This window comes from the organism of the source record quoted next, unplaced genomic scaffold (genome assembly GCF_019419815.1).
Source record: "Pyrus x bretschneideri cultivar Hongxiangsu unplaced genomic scaffold, Pyrus_bretschneideri_v1 Contig40, whole genome shotgun sequence".
NCBI classification, from domain to species: Eukaryota; Viridiplantae; Streptophyta; class Magnoliopsida; order Rosales; family Rosaceae; genus Pyrus; species Pyrus x bretschneideri.
Window position 1 is genome coordinate 108,130 of NW_025999724.1, and position 26,952 is coordinate 135,081.

General features: G+C 38.9%; 4 protein-coding genes and 1 long non-coding RNA gene across 5 annotated transcripts; all 5 read right to left on the reverse strand.

Annotated features, from left to right (window-relative positions):
* Positions 1 to 1,819: 1,819 nt before the first annotated feature.
* On the reverse strand, positions 1,820 to 2,731 carry LOC125469154. Its single transcript, XR_007251517.1, has 2 exons — positions 2,686 to 2,731; positions 1,820 to 2,001 (listed from the first exon to the last, which is right to left on the reverse strand). It is a non-coding gene; the product is annotated as an uncharacterized LOC125469154 (long non-coding RNA).
* Positions 2,732 to 4,880: 2,149 nt separating this feature from the next.
* Positions 4,881 to 8,383, reverse strand: LOC103934456 (probable LRR receptor-like serine/threonine-protein kinase At3g47570). The gene is made up of 2 exons (XM_009344205.2): positions 5,487 to 8,383; positions 4,881 to 5,391 (listed from the first exon to the last, which is right to left on the reverse strand). The coding sequence occupies exons 1-2, from the start codon at positions 8,263 to 8,265 to the stop codon at positions 4,991 to 4,993; spliced, it is 3,180 nt and encodes a 1,059-aa protein (XP_009342480.2). The 5' UTR covers positions 8,266 to 8,383; the 3' UTR covers positions 4,881 to 4,990.
* A 2,906-nt stretch (positions 8,384 to 11,289) lies between these two features.
* Positions 11,290 to 14,845, reverse strand: LOC103934452 (probable LRR receptor-like serine/threonine-protein kinase At3g47570). Its single transcript, XM_009344201.3, has 2 exons — positions 11,906 to 14,845; positions 11,290 to 11,807 (listed from the first exon to the last, which is right to left on the reverse strand). The coding sequence occupies exons 1-2, from the start codon at positions 14,601 to 14,603 to the stop codon at positions 11,407 to 11,409; spliced, it is 3,099 nt and encodes a 1,032-aa protein (XP_009342476.1). The 5' UTR covers positions 14,604 to 14,845; the 3' UTR covers positions 11,290 to 11,406.
* A 1,388-nt stretch (positions 14,846 to 16,233) lies between these two features.
* LOC108866149 (pentatricopeptide repeat-containing protein At4g01570-like) lies at positions 16,234 to 18,616 on the reverse strand. Its single transcript, XM_018644304.2, has one exon. It carries the CDS (start codon positions 17,434 to 17,436, stop codon positions 16,600 to 16,602), a length of 837 nt encoding a protein of 278 aa, XP_018499820.1. The 5' UTR covers positions 17,437 to 18,616; the 3' UTR covers positions 16,234 to 16,599.
* Positions 18,617 to 23,014: 4,398 nt separating this feature from the next.
* LOC103934076 (probable LRR receptor-like serine/threonine-protein kinase At3g47570) lies at positions 23,015 to 26,531 on the reverse strand. The gene is made up of 2 exons (XM_048566217.1): positions 23,624 to 26,531; positions 23,015 to 23,523 (listed from the first exon to the last, which is right to left on the reverse strand). The coding sequence occupies exons 1-2, from the start codon at positions 26,310 to 26,312 to the stop codon at positions 23,123 to 23,125; spliced, it is 3,090 nt and encodes a 1,029-aa protein (XP_048422174.1). The 5' UTR covers positions 26,313 to 26,531; the 3' UTR covers positions 23,015 to 23,122.
* Between the last annotated feature and the right edge of the window lie 421 nt (positions 26,532 to 26,952).

Consider the following 26,952-nt stretch of genomic DNA (forward strand, 5'->3'; position numbering starts at 1 on the left):
GATGGAAGTTTCTTCAAGGGCCTTCGGGGCTTGATCTTGAAGGTTGATGGATGAGCGGATCTTCAAGGGCTTTTGGGCTTGATCTTGAAGAACGGTTGGTTTTCTTCAAGGGCCGTCGAGGCTTGATCTTGAATGAACAGTTGGTTTTCTTCAAGGGGGCTTTTGGGCTTGATCTTGAATAATGGTTGTGTGGACTTCTTCAAGGGCTTTTGGGCTTGATCTTGAAGGTTGATGGATGAGCGGATCTTCAAGAGCTTTTGGGCTTGATCTTGAAGAACGGTTGGATGTGTGGATTTGTTGATGTTGTTGATCCAAAGGGCCGTTGGAGCTTGATCTTAGGATGAACGGATGATGAATGATGAACACTTTCTTCAAGGGCCGTCGGGGCTTGATCTTGAGTTGGTGAAAGTTCTTCAAGGGCCGTTGGGGCTTGATCTTAAAGGAGGATTTGACGAAGAACGAAGAGTGCTTTCTTGATCCTTCAGGATTTTCTTGAGAGCTTTAGAACTTTAAGGCTTCAAGGTTTTGGTGTGTGTCTGTTTGTTGATGTTGTTGATCCAAAGGGCCGTTGGGGCTTGATCTTAGGATGAACGGATGATGAACAATGAACACTTTCTTCAAGGGCCGTTGGGGCTTGATCTTGAAGGAGGATTTGACGAAGAATGAAGAGTGCTTTCTTGATCCTTCGGGATTTTCTTGAGAGCTTTAGAACTTTAAGGCTTCAAGGTTTTGGTGTGTTCTATTTCTCTTGATGGAGAAGCCTATTTATAGGCTTTGAGAGTGAATTACCACCACAAAATTTTCCCACCCAAGCACTATTACCTAATTTTCCCACTTAATGCAATATTGAAATTGAAGTGGTCTAACAAATGGCCTAATTTTCCACTTAATGCAATATTGAAATTGAAGTGGTCTTATTTATGGCCTAATTTCCCACTTAATACAATTTTAAACTTGAAATGTGTTTGCTTTGTCATTGCCCAAATGAGAAAAACTTGCTTTGATCCGTAATGGATTGAAATGTACTTACCTTGTCATTGCCCAAATTGAGAAGAAAAACTTGTTTAATCATCCAAGGGTATTTCTTCCTATTTTGTTGAGTCACATGCCATGTGTACAATTTGTACGACACGTGGCGTATGCCATGTATGCCCTGACACGTCAAAACTTTAATACGTTGGTGAACATTTGTTTCACCGAAATTTCGATGTCTACACAAGGATTGTCACGAAAAGGATTGCACAGGTGATGATACAATGGAAATCGAACGTTTACAAAGGAACTTGTATTCTGAGTTTGAGATGAAAGATCTTGGGGAACTTAAATACTTCCTGGGAATTGAAGTGGCTAGATCTCAAGAAGGAATATATTTATCTCTGCGAAAGTATATATTGGATCTTTTGTCTGAAACTGGTATGCTAGAGTGTAAACCAATGGATACACCTATTTTGCAGAATCATCATCTGGCAATTTATCAGGATCAAGTCCCAACGAATAGGGAAAGGTATCAAAGGTTGGTAGGGCGGTTGATTTATTTATCGCTCACAAGGCCAAATATTGCTTACGCAGTAAGTGTGGTGAGCCAGTTTATGCATGCTCCTAGTGAGGATCACATGGTAGCAGAAATGCGGATTCTGAGTTACTTAAAGGGAGCTCCAAGAAAAGGATTGACGTACAGAAAGCATGGGCTTATTGACACGCCCAGACCCCGATATTCCCCGAATACCAGGATAGGCACGTGCTGGCCGACACCCGAGGGTGACGAAAGCCATTTATTGAGTGCAAATGCTGAAAACAAGGGATAAATAAGGTTTATAAATATAAAAGAATAATGAATATGCAAATAAGGACCGTGTTCAGAGCACACCACTAATCTAGAACACTAAAAGAAAATAATATAAAATTGAATGAAACGAAGGAGTGGGTCCTACACCGAGAGGGCTCGACGATGCAGATGCGAAAGTGCCTGGACGTCGGGATTGTATGCCTCGATTCTAAGTCCTGAAGGGGGTGCAAAACAAACATGAGTGGACCAAGTTGATATATATATAATAAAACAGTTATCAACATACTAACCCCCAGATTTTATGAAAACACTTATATATGATGATAAACATAGGTTTTCCGAAACCTAGCATGTCGTGCAATATCTCAAATCATAATTCGCATAAATAATAAACACTAGTGAATGTCCGATATAACTCTTCAGGCCCCATGCCGGCTCCCCGTCTCTGAGCACACAGTCAGAGGAAAATACACTTCAGGCCCCGTGCCGGCTCCCCGTCTCTGAGCAGACAGTCAGAGGAAAACACACTCCAGGCCCTATGCCAACACCAAACCGTCGCCCGGGACGGACCGGATCTATCCCTACGTCCCGTAGCGGAAAGGACCACTAGGTAAGTACAAAACCAGTGAACATACATATATTGAAAATCAACTTCATAGTATAAAGTCATCCATCATCTATACTATAAAGAGGTGTTCTAAACATGTTCTAAATATCATATCGTCATCCATCAGATATTCTATAAGAACATGGGTTATAGGAAAAATAGTAATAATCAAACTAGCCTCAGTAAGCATGTTATCTCGTAAAACGTTTCATAAAACATAATCATCAAATCATGCTTTTCATGTATGCATTTCTACTATCAAAATATGCATTTTTAGAAGGGGTCCACTCACAATACTTCGCCGTCGAAAAGCCACACCATCTAGCGAAGAAGGAAACGTCACAGCTAAACGCCCCTAAGCACATAAACGGTACATTTAGTCAAACTCTACTTAAACGATTGAATTTGGGAAAACGGACATCGGAAACGGGTTCAGGACATCGAAATTAGCCTAGGAGGGGTCCCGCACGAAAACCCAAAAAGTCAACCCGAGGTCAAAGTCAACGCTGACCGTTGACCGGTCAAAGTCAACGCTGATCGTTGACCGGGTCAACGGGTCAGGGTCCGGGTCAGGGTCAACGGGTCAGGGTCAGGGTCAACGGGTCAGGGTCACGGGTTTGGGCTTTAGGGTTTGGGTTAGGGTAAATGGGTTTAGGTTTTAGGTGAATTGGGTTTGGGTATTGGGTTTGGACTTGGGTTGGATCCGGGTTGGGCCTAAAGGGTTTGGGTTAGGATAATTGGGTTAGGTTTTTAAGTGGGTTGGGTTGGGCTTGAACCCATACGGCCCAAAGGCCCACAACAGAAAGGGTGATGGGTTTTGGGCTAACAGGCCCTAAGGCCTAATTAAAAAGGGGAAAAATGGGTTTGGGCTCCAACCAAGGCCCTAAGGCCTTTTTGGGTTTTTAAAAGAAACAAAACTAAAAATAAAAATAGAAAGGGTGAGGGTATTGGGCCAGAAACCAAACAGGCTCTAAGCCCGTGGGTGTGGGAGATGGCCCGAAGGCCTGGGTGTTTTCTTGGGCTGCGTTTCACGTCGGGGAAGAAGGCCGGAATTCGGCCGGAATCTAGACAAACTTCGAACGTCCATAACTTTGTTAATACTTGACGAAATCAAGTGATTCAAAAATGAAAATCGTAGCTCTCGAAGAGACGAAGAGAATGGTACCTCACACGACGTCTAACTCGCCGTGGTTTGGCTGGAAAACACCTCGAAAGTCACTGAGGTCGCCGGAAACTGGGTAAGATTCAAATGAGCATAACTTCTTCAATACTCAATGAAATTGGGTGAAACAAAAAGGAAAGTTGTAGTACTCATCGAGACGAAGAGATTGATACCTTGCACGCCGGCCAACTCGCCGTGGTTTGGCCGGAAATCTCCTCGAAAGGGGCGGTGCTCGCCGGAAAACTGAGAAATGTCTCCCGAGGTGGTTTCTTCGTGGTTTAACGTCCAAAACACAACCACAGGGTTAGAAAAGAGTTATAGGCGTGGGCATGGGGGTGTGTGTGTGTGTTCTGCTCGGAGAAAAGAGCACCGAGAGGAGGGGGAAAGAGAGAGCACGGAGGAAGAAAGAGAGAAGAGAGAAGAGAGGAGAAGACTTTTCAGAAAAGAAAAAAAAAGAAAGGGAACCGGGGGACAAAAACAGGGGGTGGGTCCCCTGGGCTCACCAATTAAGGATCAAAAACAATTTTAAAAAAGAAGGTATCCCCCAAACTTAGTGAAAAAAATAAAAATACCTATTTTCTTACGTAAATCCCGGGACGGGTTCTTACACTTATGAAAGTGAATGGGTAAACCGATGTAGATTGGGTTGGAAATATCACTGATCAGCAGTCTATGCCGGGATACTTTATGTTTGTAGCTAGTAATCTTGTGACCTGGAGAAGTAAGAAGCAAAATGTGGTGGCAAGGTCTATGGCCGAGGCTAAGTACAGAGGAATGACACATGGCGTTTGTGAGTTTCTATGGTTTCAAATTCTACTCATTGAAATAGGGTTTAAACCAAAAGGGTCTATGTTGTTATACTGTGATAATCAAGCAACACAGGAGATAACTAACAATCTGATGCAACATGATAAGACCAAGCATGTTGAGGTGGGTAGACATTTCATCAAAGAAAAGTTGGATGTTAAGTTGGTTGACATTCCGTTCGTGAAGACAGAAGAACAATTGGCAGCTATTCTAACTCATGCGGTTTCTACTAGAAGATTTCAGGACTCACTTGACAAGTTGGGTCTAGGAGATATTTATGCACCAACTTGAGGAGGAGTGTTGACATGAGTCAACATTAAAAGAATAGGAATGTGATTGTATTTCCTAGTTTAGGTATAACTCTATTTAATATCTTTAATATTGCTTTTGGTACAAGGACTAATGTGTATATATGTGAGTTGCCTCCTACGGGAGAAGAATAGAAAACACATTGAAATCTTAAAGCTAACTATAACTCAACAGTATGAAGTAGTAAATTAATTGAAGTCTGACAGACACGTTATCAACTATACTGCTTTTATTGATCAAGTAAATCTGAGAACTTCGACTTCCACATAAGGAAACAAGATTATTACGTACATGCTAATTGCTTAACAATATGCTTATTCTAATCCAACATTTTATCTGCTCGAAGTTTGTTTCTGATCCGACACATCTCAGCCATAGCATCAGTGATGTCCGACCTTTCCCCAGGCATGTCTGCGGAGCATGCAACACCAACTCCTAAGATTGAAATCAAGCTCTCTTCAAATTTCATGCGAATCCTTGTGCTAGCCTCAGTTAGACGCTGGTTTGCACTCATCTCCCCTTCCCCTTTTTCTTGAATAAGAACCGGATCCACAATATCTAACACCTGCTCAGGCAGAGCTGCCTTGACAAAGTTGTGAAGATTTGAAGATCCTTGAAACATGTCACCGGTTGGCCTTTTCCCCGTAAACATTACCAGCAGGAGGATGCCGTAACTGTACACGTCACCTTGTGGCCACACTTCATGCCCCATACCGTACTCTACATTTGTGCAAATTTTTTTACTTTAATACGTAAAAAAAATTTAAATTGTAAATGAATACTGAAAAAGTGAAAAGAAAGTGAGTAAGTTTTACCTGGAGGAGTATAACCGATTGTTCCCTTAACTCCGATGGAGCTTGACTGATTACCAAAACCATCTTCAAGAGTTCTTGGAAGGAATCTTGCCAACCCAAAATCACCTACATGTCCAATCATATCATCGTCGAGAAGAACATTACTGGGTTTGAGGTCACAATGAACTATTGGCACGTGACACTGATGATGGAGATAATCCAATGCCATTGCAACATCTATCGCAATGTTCAACCTCTGTGAAAAAGTTAAGCTCCTTGGTCTCTGATTCGTATCAATACTTGTCTGAGCTGGATGCAACCATTCCTCTAAGCTCCCATTCACCATGAACTCGTAAATTAAGGCCTTGAAATCAGAACCACGATAGTCGAATCCGGAGCATGCAGAAAGTACCTTCACAAGATTACGGTGTCTAATATTTTTCAGAGCATCACACTCAGCAATGAAACTTTTGGAAGCTCCGTGTCGAGCGAGGTTGAGTACCTTGATAGCAATTGTTGTTTCACCTTGATCAAGTAATCCTTTATAAACTGACCCAAAACTTCCCATACCAATCAAATTGGCAGAAGAGAATCCATCAGTAGCTTTAAGAAGACTTTGGTAAGACACCTTAGGAAATTTTTCAGAATCACTCGAAGGATCCTCCTTTTTTTTACCCCGGAAGCAACAAAGGTACAAAATGGCAAATGAAAACAAGGCTCCAGAAAGCCCACAAAGGAGAGATATTACCAGTTTCAAGGTTAGGCTCAATCCCCTTTTGCTGGAATGTCGAAATTCGCATTTTGGCAATTGAAACTCCGGTATGCCCCCACAGAGCTTTGTATTCCCTTGGACTGATGTGGCATTTGCATTCCGAAAAACTCCTTCGATAGGTACTGCTCCCTCTAAATTGTTATAAGACAGATTCAAGGATTGCAGAAATGTAAAATTCTCTAAGAATTTCGGAATTGTCCCTGACAAGTTGTTGCGAGCAAGAGATAAGGTTTCAATACCTCTTAGTGAGCTCAAACCTGATGGAATTGTCCCTTGGAAGAAGTTTTCTTGCAAGTCAAGATACTGTATGGTTTTACAACTTCCAAGACTTGGCGGAATTTCACCAGACAACAGGTTTCTAGAAACATCAAAATGCTCTAGATTTATCAATTGTCCGACTTCCGTGGGAAGAAAGCCAGTTAAATGATTTCGAGATAAATCCAAATGAACATATGAAGAAGACGAGCGAATTAGTTCGGATGATATGATACCAGTGAAATTATTACCACCAAGAGTTAAGTTCATCAAATGGGGGCACTCAGCTAAAGTTGAAGGGATGGTGCCCTGGAGGTTGTTATGGTCTAGATGCAGATGAGTTAATTGACTTAAATTTCCAAAAGATGATGGAACATTCCCAGAGAGCAAGTTGTTTCGCATAAATACTTCATATAATTTGGAAAGCCTTCCTATTGCAGGGGGGATGAGACCTGAAAACTGGTTGTCAGACAGCGATATGGCTTCCAGGTTATGCAGATTTTCCATCGCATTTGGGATAGTACCAAACATACTATTATCGTCTGCAGTGAAAAATAGAAGTGAAGAAGACAGGTTGGCTAAGCATTGAGGCAACATACCCCCAAAGTTGTTTGAATCAATTTGCAAGTATTGTAAACCAGTGGCATTGGTCAAATCGCAAAGAAAGGTCAAATCATCACCAGTTCCCCCACTTCCAAGATCGTTCAAATTACTAATAAACCGCCCAAGCTTGTGTAAGTTTTTCAAAGAGGGGACTTCTCCATGCAGTTGGTTTTCGCCTATTTGTAGGGTAATCAGATTTGAGGCATTAGATATTGAAACATGTATAGTTCCACTAAACTGGTTATCCTCGATGGCAAAAAATTGGAGTCTTGGACAGGAATTGCCCAAGTTTGAAGGAAAAGTGCCTTGGAGGTTATTAGATCCCACAGCAAAGGTTTCAAGAGAAGAGACATTGAAAATTGAGGGAGGGATCGTACCAGACAAGTCATTTTCATCCAATCCCAGAAAATAAAAATTGGTCAGTCGACCAAAGATATCTGGAATACTGCCACTTAAACTATTAAAAGCTGCACCAAACGCTTCAAGGGATGATATGTTGCTAAAAGAGTAAGGGATACTTCCTGAATGGTGGTTGTATTCAATTTTGAATTTTATTAGCTTTGACAAGGTGCCAAGCTCCTTAGGGATACTACCTTCTAACAAATTGCTGCCAATATGTATGTAGTTGAGTTTAGAGCAACCTGATAAATTAGCGGGAATTTCCCCACTCAGTGAATTATTCCGTAATCCCAAAAGTTGCAACCTTCGCAGACGGCCAATTTCTGGAGGGAGTCCATGGCTAAAGTTGTTGTTTTCGAGATTAAACACTCTGAGGAAACTCAAATTTCCAACATGTGGCGGTATGGAGCCTCCAAGCTTCAAGGACCTCAGAATCAACATTGTGATCCTCTTGTGGCGGTGACCACAGGTAACACCGTGCCATTGGCAAAAGTGGATTGTTTCGTTCCACGAACTCATGACTCCAAAAGGATCTGTAGTTATCCTAGCCTTGAATTCAAGCAATGCCAATTTATCTGTCTCATTTGATCCAGCGAGGGCCAAACTAAGACATGAGTTAAGAACAAAGGCATGCATGCACAAATATGAGAAGAAGAGAAGCGATGAAGTGAACTTGTAAAGTCCCATGGTATCTGTTTCGTGTGAAACTTTAGTTTGGGTAAGCTGTGGTTGTCTAGCATCTTGAGAATAACCCAATTTATAAGCATGCATCTTGAGGTCAATGGAGGTTGGTGATTTCCACACTCTTTATTTCTAACCATAAGACTACATAAATAAAACAAAAATAATAAACATAATTAAATATTAGTGTGTGAGAGGCTAAAAATGATGTGTATTTATCATTTTTCTAAACAAATATAAAAAACTGACTAGGAAAGCATTAGTGGAATTCCTTGACTAAGAAGATTGGCTAGTGTGGAGCTAAGATGGATATCAACATCTATCATAATCCCACTAGTTTTCTTCGCACTCTTTTCTCCGCAGATTCTTGCGTCTTAACTCTGGTGACAGCCAAGTCTTTCCCCATTCTTACATGTGCTAAGGCAAGTTTTATATAGAAAAAGAGTTTGGAGCCTTTTATTTTCTCAAACACTCAAGAAAAAAAAAAGTTCGGTTTTGTAAGTAAATCATCATTTTTAGATAGTTTAGCATATTTTGTTGTCATGTTGTCAAACTAAAACAGTGATTGTGCGCACTTAAATGTTTGATCCAGTATGCCAAGCCTACAAAACATTACACTAATTTTGTACGTTGCAAAATAGTAACTTTGATATTATCTTGCTAAATAGTTTTGTATCTAATTCCAACTTTCATTAGTGGAAGAAAAAATAAACTCCAATAATTCTCTTAGTGTTGGAAAATTTCCTGCACGGGTTGCTTTTTAAGTTAACTATTAACGAGCTAGTGCTTTTGGAAAATATTTTCTATGCCACTCTTCGTCCATTAATCCGGCTACCTTCCCTGTCGCATTAATCAAGGGTGCATGTGCTTATAAGAATTTGGGTAATTTACTATGTTGCTAATTGATTTTATGATGGAATCTCAACTTACTTCAATAATCACCCGACCGCATTAGTGACCTCATCAGTGACTTCATTAGCCTACCCGGGACAGAAGTTGCTAAATCTGGTCTTCCCATCTTCCCCAAACTGAGTTATCACAATGTATGTAGCTATGTCTGTGGGGAAAACCTCATTGAAGTAGCCCTCCATGCAAAAAAAATCTCATCATGGAAATGCATGTAAGTATAACTCAACGGTATGAAGTAGTAAATGGATTGAAGCCTGTCATAAAAGTTATCAACTATACTGTTTATTTATCAAGCAAATATGAGAACTTTGACTTCCACATAAGGAAACTAGATTATTACGTACATGCCAATACTTAGCAGTATGCTTATTCCAATCCAAAATTTTATCTGCTCGAAGTTTGTTTCTGATCCGACACATCTCTGCCCGAAGTTATATGACAAGGCTATAGACAAGAAGCATTGTAATTTTAGTTGGGTTGGGTTAGAAAACTGGGAAGATAAACGAAAGCGAGAATTCAGACAGGCTCTTCTCTTAATGGCAATAATGAAAGCAGGATGCATTAACATAAAAGAAGAAAACTATTAGGCAGTAGTAACATTGTCATTCAAACGAAAACAATATACATGATTAAAGACTATTGTGAGGTATATCGTAAATATAGGGAGATGATTCACTCTTTATTTTTAGCCATTAGATTGAATAAATCAAACGAAAATAATATACATGATTAAAAATAAAGGGAAAATTTGAAATAGGAATGTGTGAGGTTACAGAAATTGCAAAATATATAGACTACTGACAACGAAAGCATTAATGTAATTCCTAGACCAAGAGAGTTGGCTAGCGTAGACCTAAGATGGATCCCAACGTCTACCATAATCCTAAAAGTTTTCTTCGCCATCTTTCTCACGGCAGAATTTGCGTACTAGTGGGGCATGGATTTGTTGGGAAATCGTCTTTATTTAAATAGTATAACGTGTTATATTGTCATATACGTTGTCAAACTAGACCGATAATAGCATACACTCTTTCTGATAGTATAGAAAAGTAATCATTTTCTCTGCATTGACTTGACCTATGATACTATTGGTTGAAGGATTATTAGTTTTTATTTATGTTGTGCTTTTGGCTAAGTGGAACCAAGATTCAATTTACAACCTCATCAGAAAACAAACCATGATTAAACATAATAAAATAAACAAGAAATAAAGACAACAACAAATTTACGAGGTTTGGGAAAATCATGCATGCATCCCCGCCTTCCTGAAGAGATTGCTCGTCACAATAAGAATAATAATAAGTGCAAGATACACTTGAGTTAAATCAATATAACCCAAACCCGAAACCTTTGTACACCCTCTCATAGTATTTCCCAAGAGGTCATCCTACCTAAGAGATACCACTCTTTTCTCTCTGATTTTCTCTCCTTTGTGGTCACCGCCGGATGCTTACCAAATGCACAAATATTGCATCAAGTTACAGGCATACATCAGCAACCCATTAAACTGACGCCAACAACTATGATCAATCGGTCTTTAGTTCACACGCCAAATTCAAACCCTTTGCTGTACCTAGCCTACAGCGTGCAATCCTTTTCTCCATTTTCCATTAAATGCATAGAAGATAAAGCATCCACAATTGCATGCAACCCAAAGTCAAGACCTGCTACCAACTTTGCTTGTGGCAGTCATCATGCCTTCTCTTGAATGAAGACTTCCACGCCACAAAGCAAATACATGGTCTTCAATTGTTGTCAACACATGACCCATAAGTAATCACAGCAATTAAGTCTATACAAATGAATTTGTTTCCGCATAAAAACTCTCTTTCAGCTTTCACTGTCCTGTTCGGGATAAAATCTACGATACACACACTATTAGTTTTGTATCTATTCTAGTTTCAACTATGGAACATAAAGTAAGCCTTCTAAATCATGGCTTTCCCCTATCCTTTGAATCTAATCCTGATACTCGGATATTTCATAGATAAAAAGACCTTGCAGGAGTCAAGACCAAATGGGTTTGCTCTAGAACATACAAGTTCTCCTTTTAAAGAAGAAATTAATAAGATACAAATTACAAAATCTTGACATGCAAATCCGATACTCGTTCCAGATTCTGATAACACATGTAGCAAGAAGTACGAGCTTAAATTCACCTTACGCCAAATGCATCTAAGTATAACTCAATACGAAGTAATAAAGTGGAGTGAAGTTATCAACTATAATGTTTTTATTGATCACGCAAATCTTAGAACTTCCATTTTCACAAAAGGAAACAAGATTATTACGTACATGCTAATACTTAACAGTATGCTTATTCTAATCCAACATTTTATCTGCTCGAAGTTGGTTTCTGATCCGACACATCTCAGCCATAGCATCAGTGATGTCCGACCTTTCCCCAGGCATGTCTACGGAGCATGCAACACCAACTCCTAAGATTGAAATCAAGCTCTCTTCAAATTTCATGCGAATTGATGTGCTAGCCTTAGTTAGACGCTGGTTTGCACTCATCTCCCCTTCTCCTTTTTCTTGAATAAGAACCGGATCCACAATATCTAACACCTGCTCAGGCAGTGCTGCCTTGACAAAGTTGTGAAGATTTGAAGATCCTTGAAACATGTTGCCGGTTGGCCTTTTTCCCGTAAACATTTCCAGCAGGAGGATGCCGTAACTATACACGTCACCTTGTCGCCACACTTCATGCCCCATACCATACTCTACATTTGTGCAAATGTTTTTATTTTAATACGTAAAAAAAAATCTAAATTATAGATGAATACTGAAAAAAAGTGAAAAGAAAGTGAGTACGTTTTACCTGGCGGAGTATAACCGATTGTTCCTTTAACAACGATGGAGCTTGACTGATTACCAAAACCATCTTCAAGAGTTCTTGGAAGGAATCTCGCCAACCCAAAGTCACCTACATGTCCAATCATATCATTGTCGAGAAGAACATTGTTGGGTTTGAGGTCACAATGAACTATGGGCACGTGACAGTGATGATGGAGATAATCCAATGCCATTGCAACATCTATCGCAATGTTCAACCTCTGCGAAAAAGTTAAGCTCCTTGGCCTCTGATTCGTATCAATACTTGTCTGAGCTGGATGCAACCATTCCTCTAAGCTCCCATTCACCATGAACTCGTAAATTAAGGCCTTGAAATCAGAACCACGAAAGTCAAATCCGGAGCATGCAGAAAGTACCTTCACAAGGTTACGGTGTCTAATATTTTTCAAAGCCTCACACTCAGCAATGAAACTTTTGGAAGCTCCGTGTCGATTGAGGTTGAGTACCTTGATAGCAATTGTTGTCTCACCTTGATCAAGTAATCCTTTATAAACTGACCCAAAACTTCCCATACCAATCAAATTGGCAGAAGAGAATCCATCAGTAGCTTTAAGAAGACTTTGGTAAGACACCTTAGGAAGTTTTTCAGAATCACTCGAAGGATCCGCCTTTTTTTTACTCCGGAAGCAACAAAGGTACACAACGGCAAATGAAAAAAAGGCTCCAGAAAGCCCACAAAGGAGAGAGATTACCAGTTTCAAGGTTAGGCTCAACCCTCTTTTGCTGGAATGTCGAAATTTGCATTTTGGCAATTGAAACTCTGGTATGCCCCCACAGAGCTTTGTATTCCCTTGGACTGATGTGGCAGTTGCATTCCGAAACACTCCTTCGATAGGTACTGCTCCCTCTAAATTGTTATAAGACAGATTCAAGGATTGCAGAAATGTAAAATTCTCCAAGAATTTCGGAATTGTCCCTGACAAGTTGTTGCGAGCGAGAGATAAGGTTTCAATACCTCTTAGTGAGCTCAAATCTGATGGAATTGTCCCTTGGAAGAAGTTTTCTTGCAAGTTAAGATACTGTAGGGTTTTACAACTTCCAAGACTTGGAGGAATTTCACCAGACAACAGGTTTCCAGAAACATCAAGCGCCTCTAGATTTATCAATTGTCCGACTTCCATGGGAAGAAAGCCAGTCAAATGATTTCGAGATAAATCCAAATAAACATATGAAGAAGACGGACGAATTAATTCTGGGGATATGATACCAGTGAAATTGTTACTGCCAAGAGTTAACTCCAACAAATTGGGACACCGAGATAAAGTTGAAGGGATGTTGCCCTGAAGGTTGTTATCCTCGAGATGCAGATCAGTTAATCGACTTAAGTTTCCGAAAGATGATGGAACATTCCCACAGAGAGAGTTGATTTCCATAGCTACTTCGTATAAATTGGGAAGCCTTCCTATTTCAGGGGGGATGAGACCTGAAAACTGGTTGCCAGACAGCCATATGCTTTCCAGGTTTTGCAGATTTTCCATCGCATTCGGGATACTACCAAATATACTATTATAGGCTACGTAGAAGGATAAAAGTGAAGAAGACAGGTTGGCTAAGCATCGAGGCAACGTACCCCCAAAGTTGTTTGATTGAAATTCCAAGTATTGTAAACCGGTGGCATTACTCAGATCGCAAAGAAAGCTCAAATCATCACCAGTTCCCCCACTTCCAAGATGGTTATCACCAAGAGTAAACCGCCCAAGATTGTGTAAGTTTTTCAAAGAGGGGACTTCTCCGCGCAGTTGGTTATGGAGTAATGCTAGCTCAAACAGATTTGATGCGTTAGATATTGAAACAGGTATCGTTCCACTAAATTTGTTATCATCGATGGCATAAGTTCGGAGACTTGGACAAGAATTGCCTAAGTTTGAAGGCACCGTGCCTTGGAGGTTGTAATTATATCCCACAGCAAAGGTGTCAAGAGAAGAGTGATTGAAAACTGAGGGAGGGATCGTACCGGACAAGTCATTTCCTTCCAATACAAGAAAACTAAAATTGGTCAGTCGACCAAAGATATCTGGAATAATGCCACCTAAATTATTAAAACTTGCTCTAAACGCTTCAAGAGATGATATGTTGCTAAAAGTGTAAGGGATACTTCCTGTATGGTGGTTGTCGTCAATATTGAATTTTTTTAGCTTTGACAAGGTGCCAAGCTCCTTAGGGATACTACCTTCTAACAAATTGCCGCCAATATATATGTGGTTGAGTTCAGAGCAACCTGATAAATTAGTGGGAATTTCCCCACTCAATGAATTATTTTGCAATCCCAAAAGTTGCAGCCTGCGCAGACTGCCAATTTCTGGAGGGATTTCATGACTGAAGCTGTTGTTTATGAGATTAAACACTCTGAGGAAACTCAAATTTCCAACATGAGGCGATATAGAGCCTCCAAGCTTCAAGGACCTCAGCATCAACGTTGTGACCCTCTTGTGGCGGTGACCGCAGGTAACGCCGTGCCATTGGCAAAAGTGGATGGTTTCGTTCCATGAAGTCATGACTCCAAAGGGGTCTCTGGTTATACAAGCCTTGAATTCAAGCAAGGCCAGTTTATCTGTCTCGTTTGATCCGGCGAGGGCCAAACGAAGACATGAGTTAAGAACAAAGGCATGCATGCACAAATATGAGAAGAAGAGAAGTGGTGAAATGAACTTGTAACTCCCCATGGTATCGGTTTTGTGTGAAACTTTGGTTTGGGTATGCTGCGGTAGTCTAGCAGCTTAAAATTTATAAGAATTCTTGTGACGTAAATAGGAAGGCGATTCACCCTTTATTTATAGCCATTAAATTTAATAAATCAAACAAAAACAGGATGTGTGTGAGGCTAAAAAGAGTGCCTAAATAAATATAGACTACTGGCTAAGAAAGCATTAATCGAATTCCTAGACTAAAAGAGTTGACTAGTGTAGAGCTAAGATGGATCTCACATCTATCATTATCCTAACATTTTTCTTCGCCCACTTTCTCACGGCACAATATTCCATATTAGTGGTCTGACATGTTATATGTCAAGTATGCACTCTTTCATTGATATGTGGTCCAAATTGATAGTATTTCAACAAAACAGTACTTGTCTATTCATTCTATTCAAATGAATTTGTTTGTAATCATCCACAAAACAGTACTTGTCCATTCTATTTCAACAAAACAGTACTTGTCTATCAATTGTCATTTTTCAAGTGAACCACAAAAGTTGGAAACTTTGCTATTGTCTGTAATCATCCAGCACAACGCGTGGTGAAAAACGAATCTGCCTTCTCTCCATATCTACTCTATCCTAATCTTTACCTATTCTTATACTAAGATCAAGCCAACATTGGTAAAATAAAATCCAATAGCTCTTGATCACTGTGGTCAAATCCTGATGCTCTGATATTTTATAGCTAAGACCTTGCAGGAGTGAAGACCAAATGGGTTTGCTCTAGAACATAACAAGTTTTCTTTTCTAAAAAGAAATCAATAAGAGACAAAATTATCAAAATCTTACATGAGAATCTGATATGCGTTCCAGATTCTGATAACATATACTGCAAGAAGTACGAGCTTGAATTCACCATATGCCAAATTCGTTTTGCTTCTGGATTCCAATTACTACAATTTTTCCATGTTCCGAGCATAAGCAAAAACAGAATGAATCGGCATTGAAGAAACCTAAGTATCGTATGGAGAACCTAATAGTATCATCGTTTAGAGTTCCAATGGCTGCACTATGCCCCATTTTACCTCTGTTCCTTTCTTAATTTCAGAGTTTGTCACCCCAAATAATTGCTTTTAAGAGGAAAAAAAATTATAAACTCCTATGAAGTAACCATAGGATGTACATAAATGGTTGAGATTTAAAGGTTAGGTAAGATTAGGAGAAAAGCCGAATCTGCTGGAAAATAGTATCAAACGAAGTTTGCAGTTTTTGTGTACGCATTTAAGTTTCCAGTCTGCTACGTAGTTCTGCTATTATACGGAAAGTTCTCACAATTTCAGTTGAAAATATGTCTGCCTTTTCTTCATGTTTCCCTTTTCTTTTCTTTTCCCTTTTTTTTTTTTTTTTTTTTTTTTTTAATAAAAGGTAGAATCGAAAGAAAGAATGAGGCAAGAAACATCTTTTAAGGATTCTTAGCTATAACTCATTTTCTTGAGAGACTTCTAGTTATTTAGATAGTTTACGACAAGGCTACAGATAAGAAGCGTTGTAGTTGTACTTGGGTTGGGTTAGAAAACTGAGAAGGAAACGAAGCAAGAATCCAAGGCACGCTCTTCTTAATGGAAATAGTGAAAGCAGGATGCATTAACATAAAAGAAGAAAACTAATACGCAGTAGTAACATTATCATTCAAATTTTTGCATAAATCACTACCAGAATCAAATAATCTACCTTCTAGCTTAACAAAGCTCAATTATATATTTCTGAGTTTTGGAAGAAAAACAAATATTCTAGTAACATTACATTCTAACCGTTTAGTAGGTACTGACCTGGAGTTTCACCTCTAGCAATTCGAATTACCCTGAGAAATGACCGAAGCTGAGCATGACATGATTATAGGTCGAAAAGGCACCTCAACACACGACTACACTTTTGGCCTTCAAATTTTCATTTAACATTTATGAGCTGAAAGCCATAGCAGGTTGAACTACAGTTGAATTGAAGTGTACAAATTCTTATCAAGGTCAGTCATCCTTATTGCGCACCATGGATGCCTTCTGGTACCTCATTTTCTCAATCTCCTTGCCCAGAAAATCTAAAGTCGTGTCAGTAACATGGTTCGGGGTGCAGCCTGCATTGAGCATCATTTTCAAAAACTTATATGCATCTTTTAGCGGACCTGCTTTGCTATGAACGTCAATAAGTGTATTAAAAGTGACAACATCAGGATTTATTCCACTACTCTTCATCTGCTCAAAGAGCTTGTTTACTTCATCAATCCTGCTAGCCTTCCCTAGTGCATTAATCAAGGTGTTGTACATAACCACGTCAAGATAACCACCCTGCTTAATTAGCTTATCTAGGACAGAACTCGCCAGATCCGCTCTACCCATCTTCCCCAAGCCTTGAATTATCACATTGTATGTAGCTACGTCTGTGGGGCAAACCTTTTCTCCCATTTCATTGAGTACACCCCGTGCCTCATTGAAGTAGCCCTTCTTGACAAACGAACTCATCATGGAATAACTCACGGGGTTTTCACCAAGGTCACTGAAAATCTCAAAAAATTTGCATGCTATGCTCAGCTTTCCCTTGGCCAAGAATAAGGACAAAAAAGTATTAACCATGTCAATATCAAAAGTGCTTTCCCCTTTCGCTTGAACTCTTAGCCCCCTGGACAATGAAAACAGCTGCGAGGAGTGATCGGCAGCCTTAAGTTGATGAGCCAATTCATCCATATGTGGAGATGATGACCACTGATCCTCATCGGTGGACAAATTCTTATCATCTTCTTTAGCCCTGGCAGCCTCTGAATCTAGGTCTGCATCCATTGTTGATACAGCAGACTTTATTAAACTCATAATCTCGCTCAAGTCACCTTAACTTGGGAACAATGGTGTATAATCCTTTCTATTTCTCTGCGGATTTTTCAGTGAAGCCTCCATATCAACCTTCCATTTAAGAACACTCCGCACTAGGTTACCATCTCTAATGTGCTTCATGAGCTTGTCCGTCCAATCCCACCGACCTTTATACAGCCCAATCACAAGTGACGATACAGTAATTAAATCAACAGTAAAGCCTCTCCTTTCAATTTCTTCCACTAATTCTAGCGCTTCCTGAAGCAGACTGTCCTTACACCATCAACAAACTGACCCTTCTTCTTTAAGTCACAAATGCGTTCTATGGTTGATTATCGCATAATTTCTTCGATGATAAGTGTTCTCCCACTTCTTTCATGTCTTTCTTTGTGTATCATTGTACTGGTCTAATTTACACTTGTAAGGACAATGTTTGGAGAGAGCGTCAGTGGCAACAATTTGGTAAAGGATGGAGCGAGAGGACGCAATGCTTTTTACGATGGCAGAAACTGCTCCTCCAGTGGCAAGATCGCGTGGGGTAGATTTTAACTATTGCACAATAATGGTCAGTTGGTGGGACGATATTGACTTCACCAAGGGACATGGAAAGGAGACATGGTATCGTAAATATGAAGTACAACTTTTTTGTTACGTATTAGACCGAATTGGTTTGAGCTTAATAGAGTTGATTGGTATGAGTATGAATGGTTTTAGAATTATTGATGAAACGGTATTGTTTGAGACGTATGATGGCTAAAGGATAAACGCTGGGTTTTAATAGAAAACGTAGACAATTCAAATTTCAGATTTATATTGGTGAATTTTGTTTGAAAATTGGATTTATATTTGCAATTCACATTTATATTATAGTTTTCTTCGCAAGTGGTCTTCTCCAATTTTGAAACTACATAGTTTCATTCTAATTTCAATAGTTTATAATAGTTAACCAACTAAAAGTGCTTTCTTTTGATTATTGTCCAATATATTTTGGCCAATTGACAATCCTAAAAGATTTACTTAGGCGCACATCAAATTGGTATATTATACATGTACCTAAGATATAATGCTAGATATCTTTTTATAGTTGTCTCATATTCTATAAAAAGATTTAAAAGTACTCTCTCTCTGCATGAAAACTATGTATCCATTTCATCATGCATTTTTTAGTGAAGCTACTATGTTTTTGCAATTTTTTTGATTGAGGAGGAGGACAAAGGCTAAACTACCTCCAATTTGTTCAAGAGGCTTCACCTCATGCCGCTGTTTGCTTCACAGACCTCTACTGTTATAGCTTCCATGCAAAATGTTCTGTGTTTGGTTGCTGCAAGTTTGTAATTTTGCTTGCTACTTGAGTATAAAAATGCAAAGCAAAATCCGTCCGTGATTACAAATTTGTATTAAGAGTTTAGACATTTTTCCAGTGTAAGGCATATCTTGCACATGCATTGTTTCTGGTTTTGGACAGTAAGCTTTTGAGTTTTACAATACTTGCAAGAGGACTCTGACTCGAGTGAACAAATTTAGTGTTTTGAGGATAGAGTTGGTTCTCTTTAAAACATAATATAACAAAGGCCTAGAAATTTTCTTTCAAGGAATATGCATATGTTTTTTTTTTCGCATCTTGGCCTACAGTTTATGTGAAGGGCATTAATGTGTGTTATCTACATTGGTGCATTTGTAATTTTGCTTGCTACTTGATTATAAAAATGCAAAACAAAATCTGTCCATGATTACAAATTTGTATTATGAGTTTAGACGTTTTTCCAGTGTAAGGCATATCTTGCACATGCATGTAAATGGTACAGATTGTTTTTGGTTTTGGACAGTAAGCTTTTGAGTTTTACAATACTTGCAAGAGGACTCTGACTCAAATGAACAAATTTAGTGTTTGGGGATAGAGTTGGTTCTCTTTAATACATAATATAACAAAGGCCTAGAAATTTTTTCTTCAAGGAATATGCATATGTTTTTTTCGCATCTTGGCCTGCAGTTTATGTAAAGGGCATTAATGTGTGTTATCGACATAGGTGCATTTGAGGGTGTGATTCCATTCTTACTGCCTTTTTAGCGCATCTTTCTGTGCAAATTATTCTTGCATGTTGCGACTAATACATTCAATCCTCGCAGCGAAGCGCGGACACATTTTCTAGTAAGAACTTTATGAGGTAAATCATAAATATAGGGAGGTGATTTACTCTCTATTTCTAGCAATTAGATTGAATAAATCAAACGAAAATAACATTCATGATTAAACAAATAGTGGGGCAGAGAAATAGAGGTAAATCGTAAAGCTAAGATGGATCCTGACATCTATCATAATCCTTATTTTTCTTCGCCTTCTTTCTCATGGCAAAATTCGCATATCAGTGGGGCATGGATTTGTCGGGAAATAGTCTTTATTTAAATAGATTAACGTGTTATATTGTCACGTACATTGTCAACCTAGACCAGGTCTAGTGATAATGTGCACTCTTTCTTTGATATGTGGGTCCATATTCATAGTATAGAAATGTATTCATTTTCTCTGCGTTGACTAGACCTATGATGCTATTGGTTGAAGGATTATTAGTTTTTATCATGTTGTGCCCTTGTCTATGCGGAACCGAGATTTCAAATTACAACATCACTAGAATACAAACCATAGTTGAATATAATAAAATAAACAAGAAATAAAGACACCAAAAAATTTAAGAATTTCGGCAAAATCCTGCCTATGTCCCCAGAAATATATTGCTCTTCACTGTAAGAATAATAACAAGTACAAGATACACTTGAGTTAAATCAACATAAATCAAAACTGAAACCCTTGTACACCATCTCACAGTATTTCACAAGAGCTTACCCAACCCCAAGATGCCACTCTTTTCTCTCTGATTTCCTCTCCTCTGCGTTCCCCTTCGGATGCTTACCAAATGCACAAATACTGCATCTAGTTAAATGCATACACCAGCAACCCATTAAACTGACACCAACAACTAAGACCAATTGGTCTTTAATTCACACGCCAAATTCAAACTCTTTGCTGTACGTAGTCTATAGCGTGCAATCCTTGAACGAAGACTTTCCACGCCACAACCGAAAACAAACACATGGTCTTCAATTGTTGTCGTCAACACATGACCCATAATTAATCACAACAATTAAGTCTATACAAATGAATTTGTTTTGGCATAAAAACTCTCTTTCAGCTTTCACCGTCCTGTTCGGGATAAAATCTACGAAACGCACACTATTAATTTTGTATCTAGTTCTAATTTCAACCGCGGAAGTAATAAACTACAAGGCAAAGGAACATAAAAAAGACCTTATGGGAGTCAAGACCGAATGGGTTTGCTCTAGAACTAGATAAAATTTGTGTATTATACGTGTACCTAAGATATAATGCTAGATATCTCTTTATAGTTGTCTCATATTCTATAAAAAGATTTAAAGTACCTCTCTCTCTCTCTGCATGAAAACTATGTATCCATTTCATCATGCATTTTTTAGTGATGCTACTATGTTTTTGTAATTTTTTTGACTGAGGAGGAGGACAGAGGCTAAACTACCTCTAATTTGTTCAAGAGGCTTCACCTCATGCCGCTGTTTGCTTCACAGACCTCTACTGTTAGCTTCCATGCAAAATGTTCTGTGTTTGGTTGCTGCAAGTTTGTAATTTTGCTTGCCACTTGATTATAAAAATGCAAAACAAAATCTGTCCGTGATTACAAATTTGTATTATGAGTTTAGACGTTTTTCCAGTGTAAGGCATATCTTGCACATGCATGTAAATGGTACAAATTGTTTCTGATTTTGGACAGTAAGCTTGAGTTTTACAATAGACTCTGACTCAAGTGAACAAATTTAGTGTTTGGGGATAGAGTTGGTTCTCTTTTAATACATAATATAACAAAGGCCTAGAAATTTTCCTTCAAGGAATTGCATATGTTTTTTTCGCATCTTGGCCTGCAGTTTATGTGAAGGGCATGAATGTGTGTTATCTGTATTGGTGCATTTGAGGGTGTAATTCCGTTCTTACCTCCTTTTTAGTACATATTTATGTGCAAATTATTCTTGCATGTTGTGACTAATACATTCAATCTACGCAACAAAGCGTGAGCACATTATCTAGTAACAACTATCGTGAGGTAAATCATAAATATAGGGTCTATGTCTAGCCATTAGATTGAATAAATCAAACGAAAACAACATACATGATTAAATAAATAGTGGGGCAGAGAAATAGAGGTAAATCGTAGAGCTAAGATGGATCTTGACATCTTTCATAATCCTTAGTTTTCTTCGCCCTCTTTCTCATGGCAATTCGCATACTGGTGGGACATGGATTTGTCGGGAAATAACCTTTATTTAGATAGATTGACGTGTTATATTGTCACGTACATTATCAACCTAGACTAGTGATAATGTGCATAATGTGCACTCTTTCTTTGATATGTGGGTCCATATTCATAGTATAGAAATGTATTCATTTTCTCTGCATTGACTAGACCAATGATACTATTGATTGAAGGATTATTAGTTTTTATCATGTTGTGCCTTTGTCTATGCGGAACCGAGATTTCAAATTACAACATCACTAGAATACAAACCATAGTTGAACATAATAAAATAAACAAGAAATAAAGACACCGAAAATTTACAAGTTTCGGCAAAATCCTGTCTACGTCCCTAAAGAGATATTGCTCTTCACTAAGAGAATAGTAACAAGTACATGATACACTTGAGTTAAATCAACATAAATCAAAACGAAACCCTTGTACACCATCTCACAGTATTTCACAAGAGCTCACCCAACCCCAAGATGCCACTCTTTTCTCTGTGATTTTCTCTCCTCTGTGTTCCCCTTCGGATGCTTACCAAATGCACAAATATTGCATCTAGTTAAATGCATGCACCAGGAACCCATTAAACTGACACCAACAACTAAGATCAATTGGTCTTTAGTTCACACGCCAAATTCAAACTCTTTGCTGTACGTAGTCTATAGCGTGCAATCCTTGAACGAAGACTTCCACGCCAAAACCGAAAACAAACACATGGTCTTCAATTGTTGTCGTCAACACATGACCCACAATTAATCACAACAATTAAGTCTATACAAATGAATTTGTTTTGGCATAAAAACTCTGTTTCAGCTTTCACCGTCCTGTTCGGGATAAAATCTAGGAAATGCACACTATTAGTTTTGTATCTAGTTCTAGTTTCAACTGCGGAAGTAATAAACTACAAGGCAAAGGAACATAAAAAAAGACCGAATGGGTTTGCTCTAGAACAAAATACCCTTATGGGTTTCCCCTATCCTTTGAATCTAATCCTGATGCTCTGATATTTCATAGATAAAAAATACCTTGCAGGAGTCAAGACCAAATGGGTTTGCTCTAGAACATACAAGTTTTCCTTTTAAAAATGAAATCGATAAGATACAAATTACGAAATCTTGACATGCGAATCTGATACTCGTTCTAGATTCTGATAATATATACTACAAGAAGTACGAGCTTGAATTCACCCTATGCCAAATGCATCTAAGTATAACTCAACGGTACGAAATAGTAAATGGACTGAAGTCTGTCAGACAAGTTATCAACTATACTGTTTTTATTGATCAAGCAAATCTGAGAACTTCAACTTCCACATAAGGAAACAAGATTTTACGTATATTCTAATACTTAACAGTATGCTTATTCTAATCCAACATTTTATCTGCTCGAAGTTTGTTTCTGATCCGACACATCTCAGCCATAGCATCAGTGATGTCCGACCTTTCCCCAGGCATGTCTGCAGAGCATGCAACACCAACTCCTAAGATTGAAATCAAGCTCTCTTCAAATTTCATGCGAATCCTTGTGCCAGCCTCAGTTAGATGCTGGTTTGCGCTCATCTCCCCTTCCCATTTTTCTTGAATAAGAACCGGATCCACAATATCTAACACCTGCTCAGGCAGAGCTGCCTTGACATAGTTATGAAGATTTGAAGATCCTTGAAACATGTCACCAGTTGGCCTTTTTCCCGTAAACATTTCCAGCAGGAGGATGCCGTAACTATACACGTCACCTTGTGGCCAAACTTCATGCCCCATGCCATACTCTACATTTGTGCAAATGTTTTTATTTTAATACATGAAAAAAAAATCTAAATTATAAATGAATACTGAAAAAAGTGAAAAGAAAGTGAATATGTTTTTTACCTGGAGGAGTATAACCGATCGTTCCTTTAACTCCGATGGAGCTTGATTGATTACCAAAACCATCTTCAAGAGTTCTTGAAAGGAATCTCGCCAACCCAAAGTCACCTACATGTCCAATCATATCATTGTCGAGAAGAACATTGCTGGGTTTGAGGTCACAATGAACTATTGGCACATGACAGTGATGATGGAGATAATCCAATGCCATTGCAACATCTATCGCAATGTTCAACCTCTGAGAAAAAGTTAAGCTCCTTGGCCTCTGATTCGTGTCATTACTTGTCTGAGCTGGATGCAACCATTCCTCTAAGCTCCCATTCACCATGAACTCGTAAATTAAGGCCTTGAACTCAGAACCACGATAGTCGAATCCGGAGCATGCAGAAAGTACCTTCACAAGGTTACGGTGTCTAATATTTTTCAGAGCCTCACACTCGGCAATGAAACTTTTGGAAGCTCCATGTCGAGCGAGGTTGAGTACCTTGATAGCAATTGTTGTTTCAACTTGATCAAGTAATCCTTTATAAACTGACCCAAAACTTCCCATACCAATCAAATTGGCAGAAGAGAATCCATCAGTAGCTTTAAGAAGACTTTGGTAAGACACCTTAGGAAATTTTTCAGAATCACTCGAAGGATCCTCCTTTTTTTTACTCCGGAAGCAACAAAGGTACAAAACGGCAAATGAAAAAAAGGCTCCAGAAAGCCCAGAAAGGAGAGAGATTACCAGTTTCAAGGTTAGGCTCAACCCCCTTTTGTTGGAATGTCGAAAATCGCATTTTGGCAATTGGAACTGTGGTATGCCTCCGCAGAGTTTCGTATTCCCTTGGACTGATGTGGCAGTTGCATTCCGAAAAACTCCTTCCATTGGTACCATGCCCTCTAAATTGTTATAAGACAGATTCAAGGATTGCAGAAATGTAAAATTCTCCAAGAATTTCGGAATTGTCCCTGACAAGTTGTTGCGAGCGAGAGATAAGGTTTCAATACCTCTTAGTGAGCTCAAATCTAAAGGAATTGTCCCTTGGAAGAAATTTTCTTGCAAGTCAAGATACTGTATGGCTATACAACTTCCAAGACTCGGAGGAATTTCACCAGACAACAGGTTTCCAGAAACATCAAAATGCTCTAGATTTATCAGTTGTCCAACTTCCATGGGAAGAAAGCCAGTAAAATGATTTCGAGATAAATCCAAATGAACATATGAAGAAGGCAGACGAACTAATTCTGGGGATATGATACCAGTGAAATTGTTACCACCAAGTGTTAAGTTCATCAAATAGGGGCACTCGGCTAAAGCTGAAGGGATGGTGCCCTGAAGGTTGTTATCCTCGAGATGCAGATCCGTTAATCGGCTTAAATTTCCAAAAGATGATGGAACGTTCCCAGTGAGAGAGTTGGTTTCCATATATACTTCATATAATTTGGAAAGCCTTCCTATTTCAGGGGGGATGAGACCTGAAAACTGGTTGCCAGACAGCTGTATGCTTTCCAGGTTATGCAGATTTTCCATCCCCTTTGGGATACTGCCAAATATAATATTATAGTCTACGTAGAAAGATACAAGTGAAGAAGACAGGTTAGCTAAGCACTGAGGCAGCATACCCCCAAAGTTGTTTGCACTGTTTTCCAAGTAGTATAAACCGGTGGCATTAATCAGATCGCAAAGAAAGCTCAAATCATCCCCACTTCCAAGATGGTTAAAAGAAATAACAAACAACCGAAGCTTGTGTAAATTTTTCAAAGAGGGGACTTCTCCATGCAGTTGGTTTTCGCCTATTTCTAGCTCAGACAGATTTGAGGCATTAGATATTGAAACTGGTATAGTTCCACTAAATTGATTCTTACCAATGGCAAAAGTTTGGAGACTTGGACAGGAATTGCCTAAGTTTGAAGGCAGAGTACCTTGGAGGTTGTTATTAAGTGCCACGGCAAAGGATTCAAGAGAAGAGAGATTGAAAACTGAGGGAGGGATCGTACCAGACAAGTCATTTCCTTCAAGTATAAGATAATTTAAATTGGTCAGTCGACCAAAGATATCTGGAATAATGCCACCTAAATTATTAAAACCTGCACCAACATATTCAAGAGATGATATGTTGCTAAAAGAGTAAGGGATACTTCCCGTATGGTGGTTGTGTGGAATATTGAACTTTATTAGCTTTGACAAGTTACCAATCTCCTTAGGGATACTACCTTCTAACAAATTGCGGCCAATATTTATGGAGTTGAGTTCAGAGCAACCTGATAAATTAGCGAGAATTTCTCCACTCAATGAATTATTCCACAAATCCAAAAGTTTCAACCTGCGCAGATGGCCAATTTCTGGAGGGATTTCATGGTTGAAGTTGTTGTTTGAGAGATTAAACACTCTGAGGAAACTCAAATTTCCAACATGTGGCGATATGGAGCCTCCAAGTTTCAAAGACCTCAGCGTCAACGTTGTCACCCTCTTGTGGCGGTGACCGCAGGTAACGCCGTGCCATTGACAAAAGTGGATGGTTTCGTTCCATGAAGTCATGACTCCAAAGGGGTCTGTAGTTATCCTAGCCTTGAATTCGAGCAAGGCCAGTTTATCTGTCTCGTTTGATCCTGCGAGGGCCAAATTAAGACATGAGTAAAGAACAATAGCATGCATGCAGAAATTTGAGAAGAAGAGAAGTGGTGAAATGAACTTGTAAATCCCCATGGTATCAGTTTAGTGTGGAACTTTGGTTTGGGTAAGCTGCGTTTGTCTAGCAGCTTGAGCCGAACCCAATTTATAAGAATTCTTGTGACATAAATATAGGGAGGCAATTCACCCTTTATTTATAGCCATTAGATTGAATAAATCAAATGAAAACAATATACATGATTAAACAGGGTGCGTCAGGGTGGGTGAGGCTAAAACGAGTGCCTAAATATGTATAGACTACTGGCTAAGAAAGCATTAATCGAATTCCTAGACTAAAATAGTTGACTAGAATAGAGCTAAGATGGATCTTAACATCTTTCATAATCCTAACAGTTTTCTTCGCCCTCTTTCTCACAGCATAATCTTGCATATCAGTGGGGCATAGATTCATACGGAAATTGTCTTTATTTAGATGGTCTGACATGTTATATTGTCACATACATTATCAAACTAGACCAGTGATAGTGTGCCCTCTTCTTTGATATGTGGTCCAAATTGATAGTATTCCAACAAAACAGTACTTGTCTATTCATACTATTCAAATGTATTCGTTTTGACATAAAAACTCTCTTTCAGCTTACACTGTCCTGTTCGGGATAAAATCTACGATACACAAACTTCTAGTTTTATATCTAGTTCTAGCTTCAACTGTGGA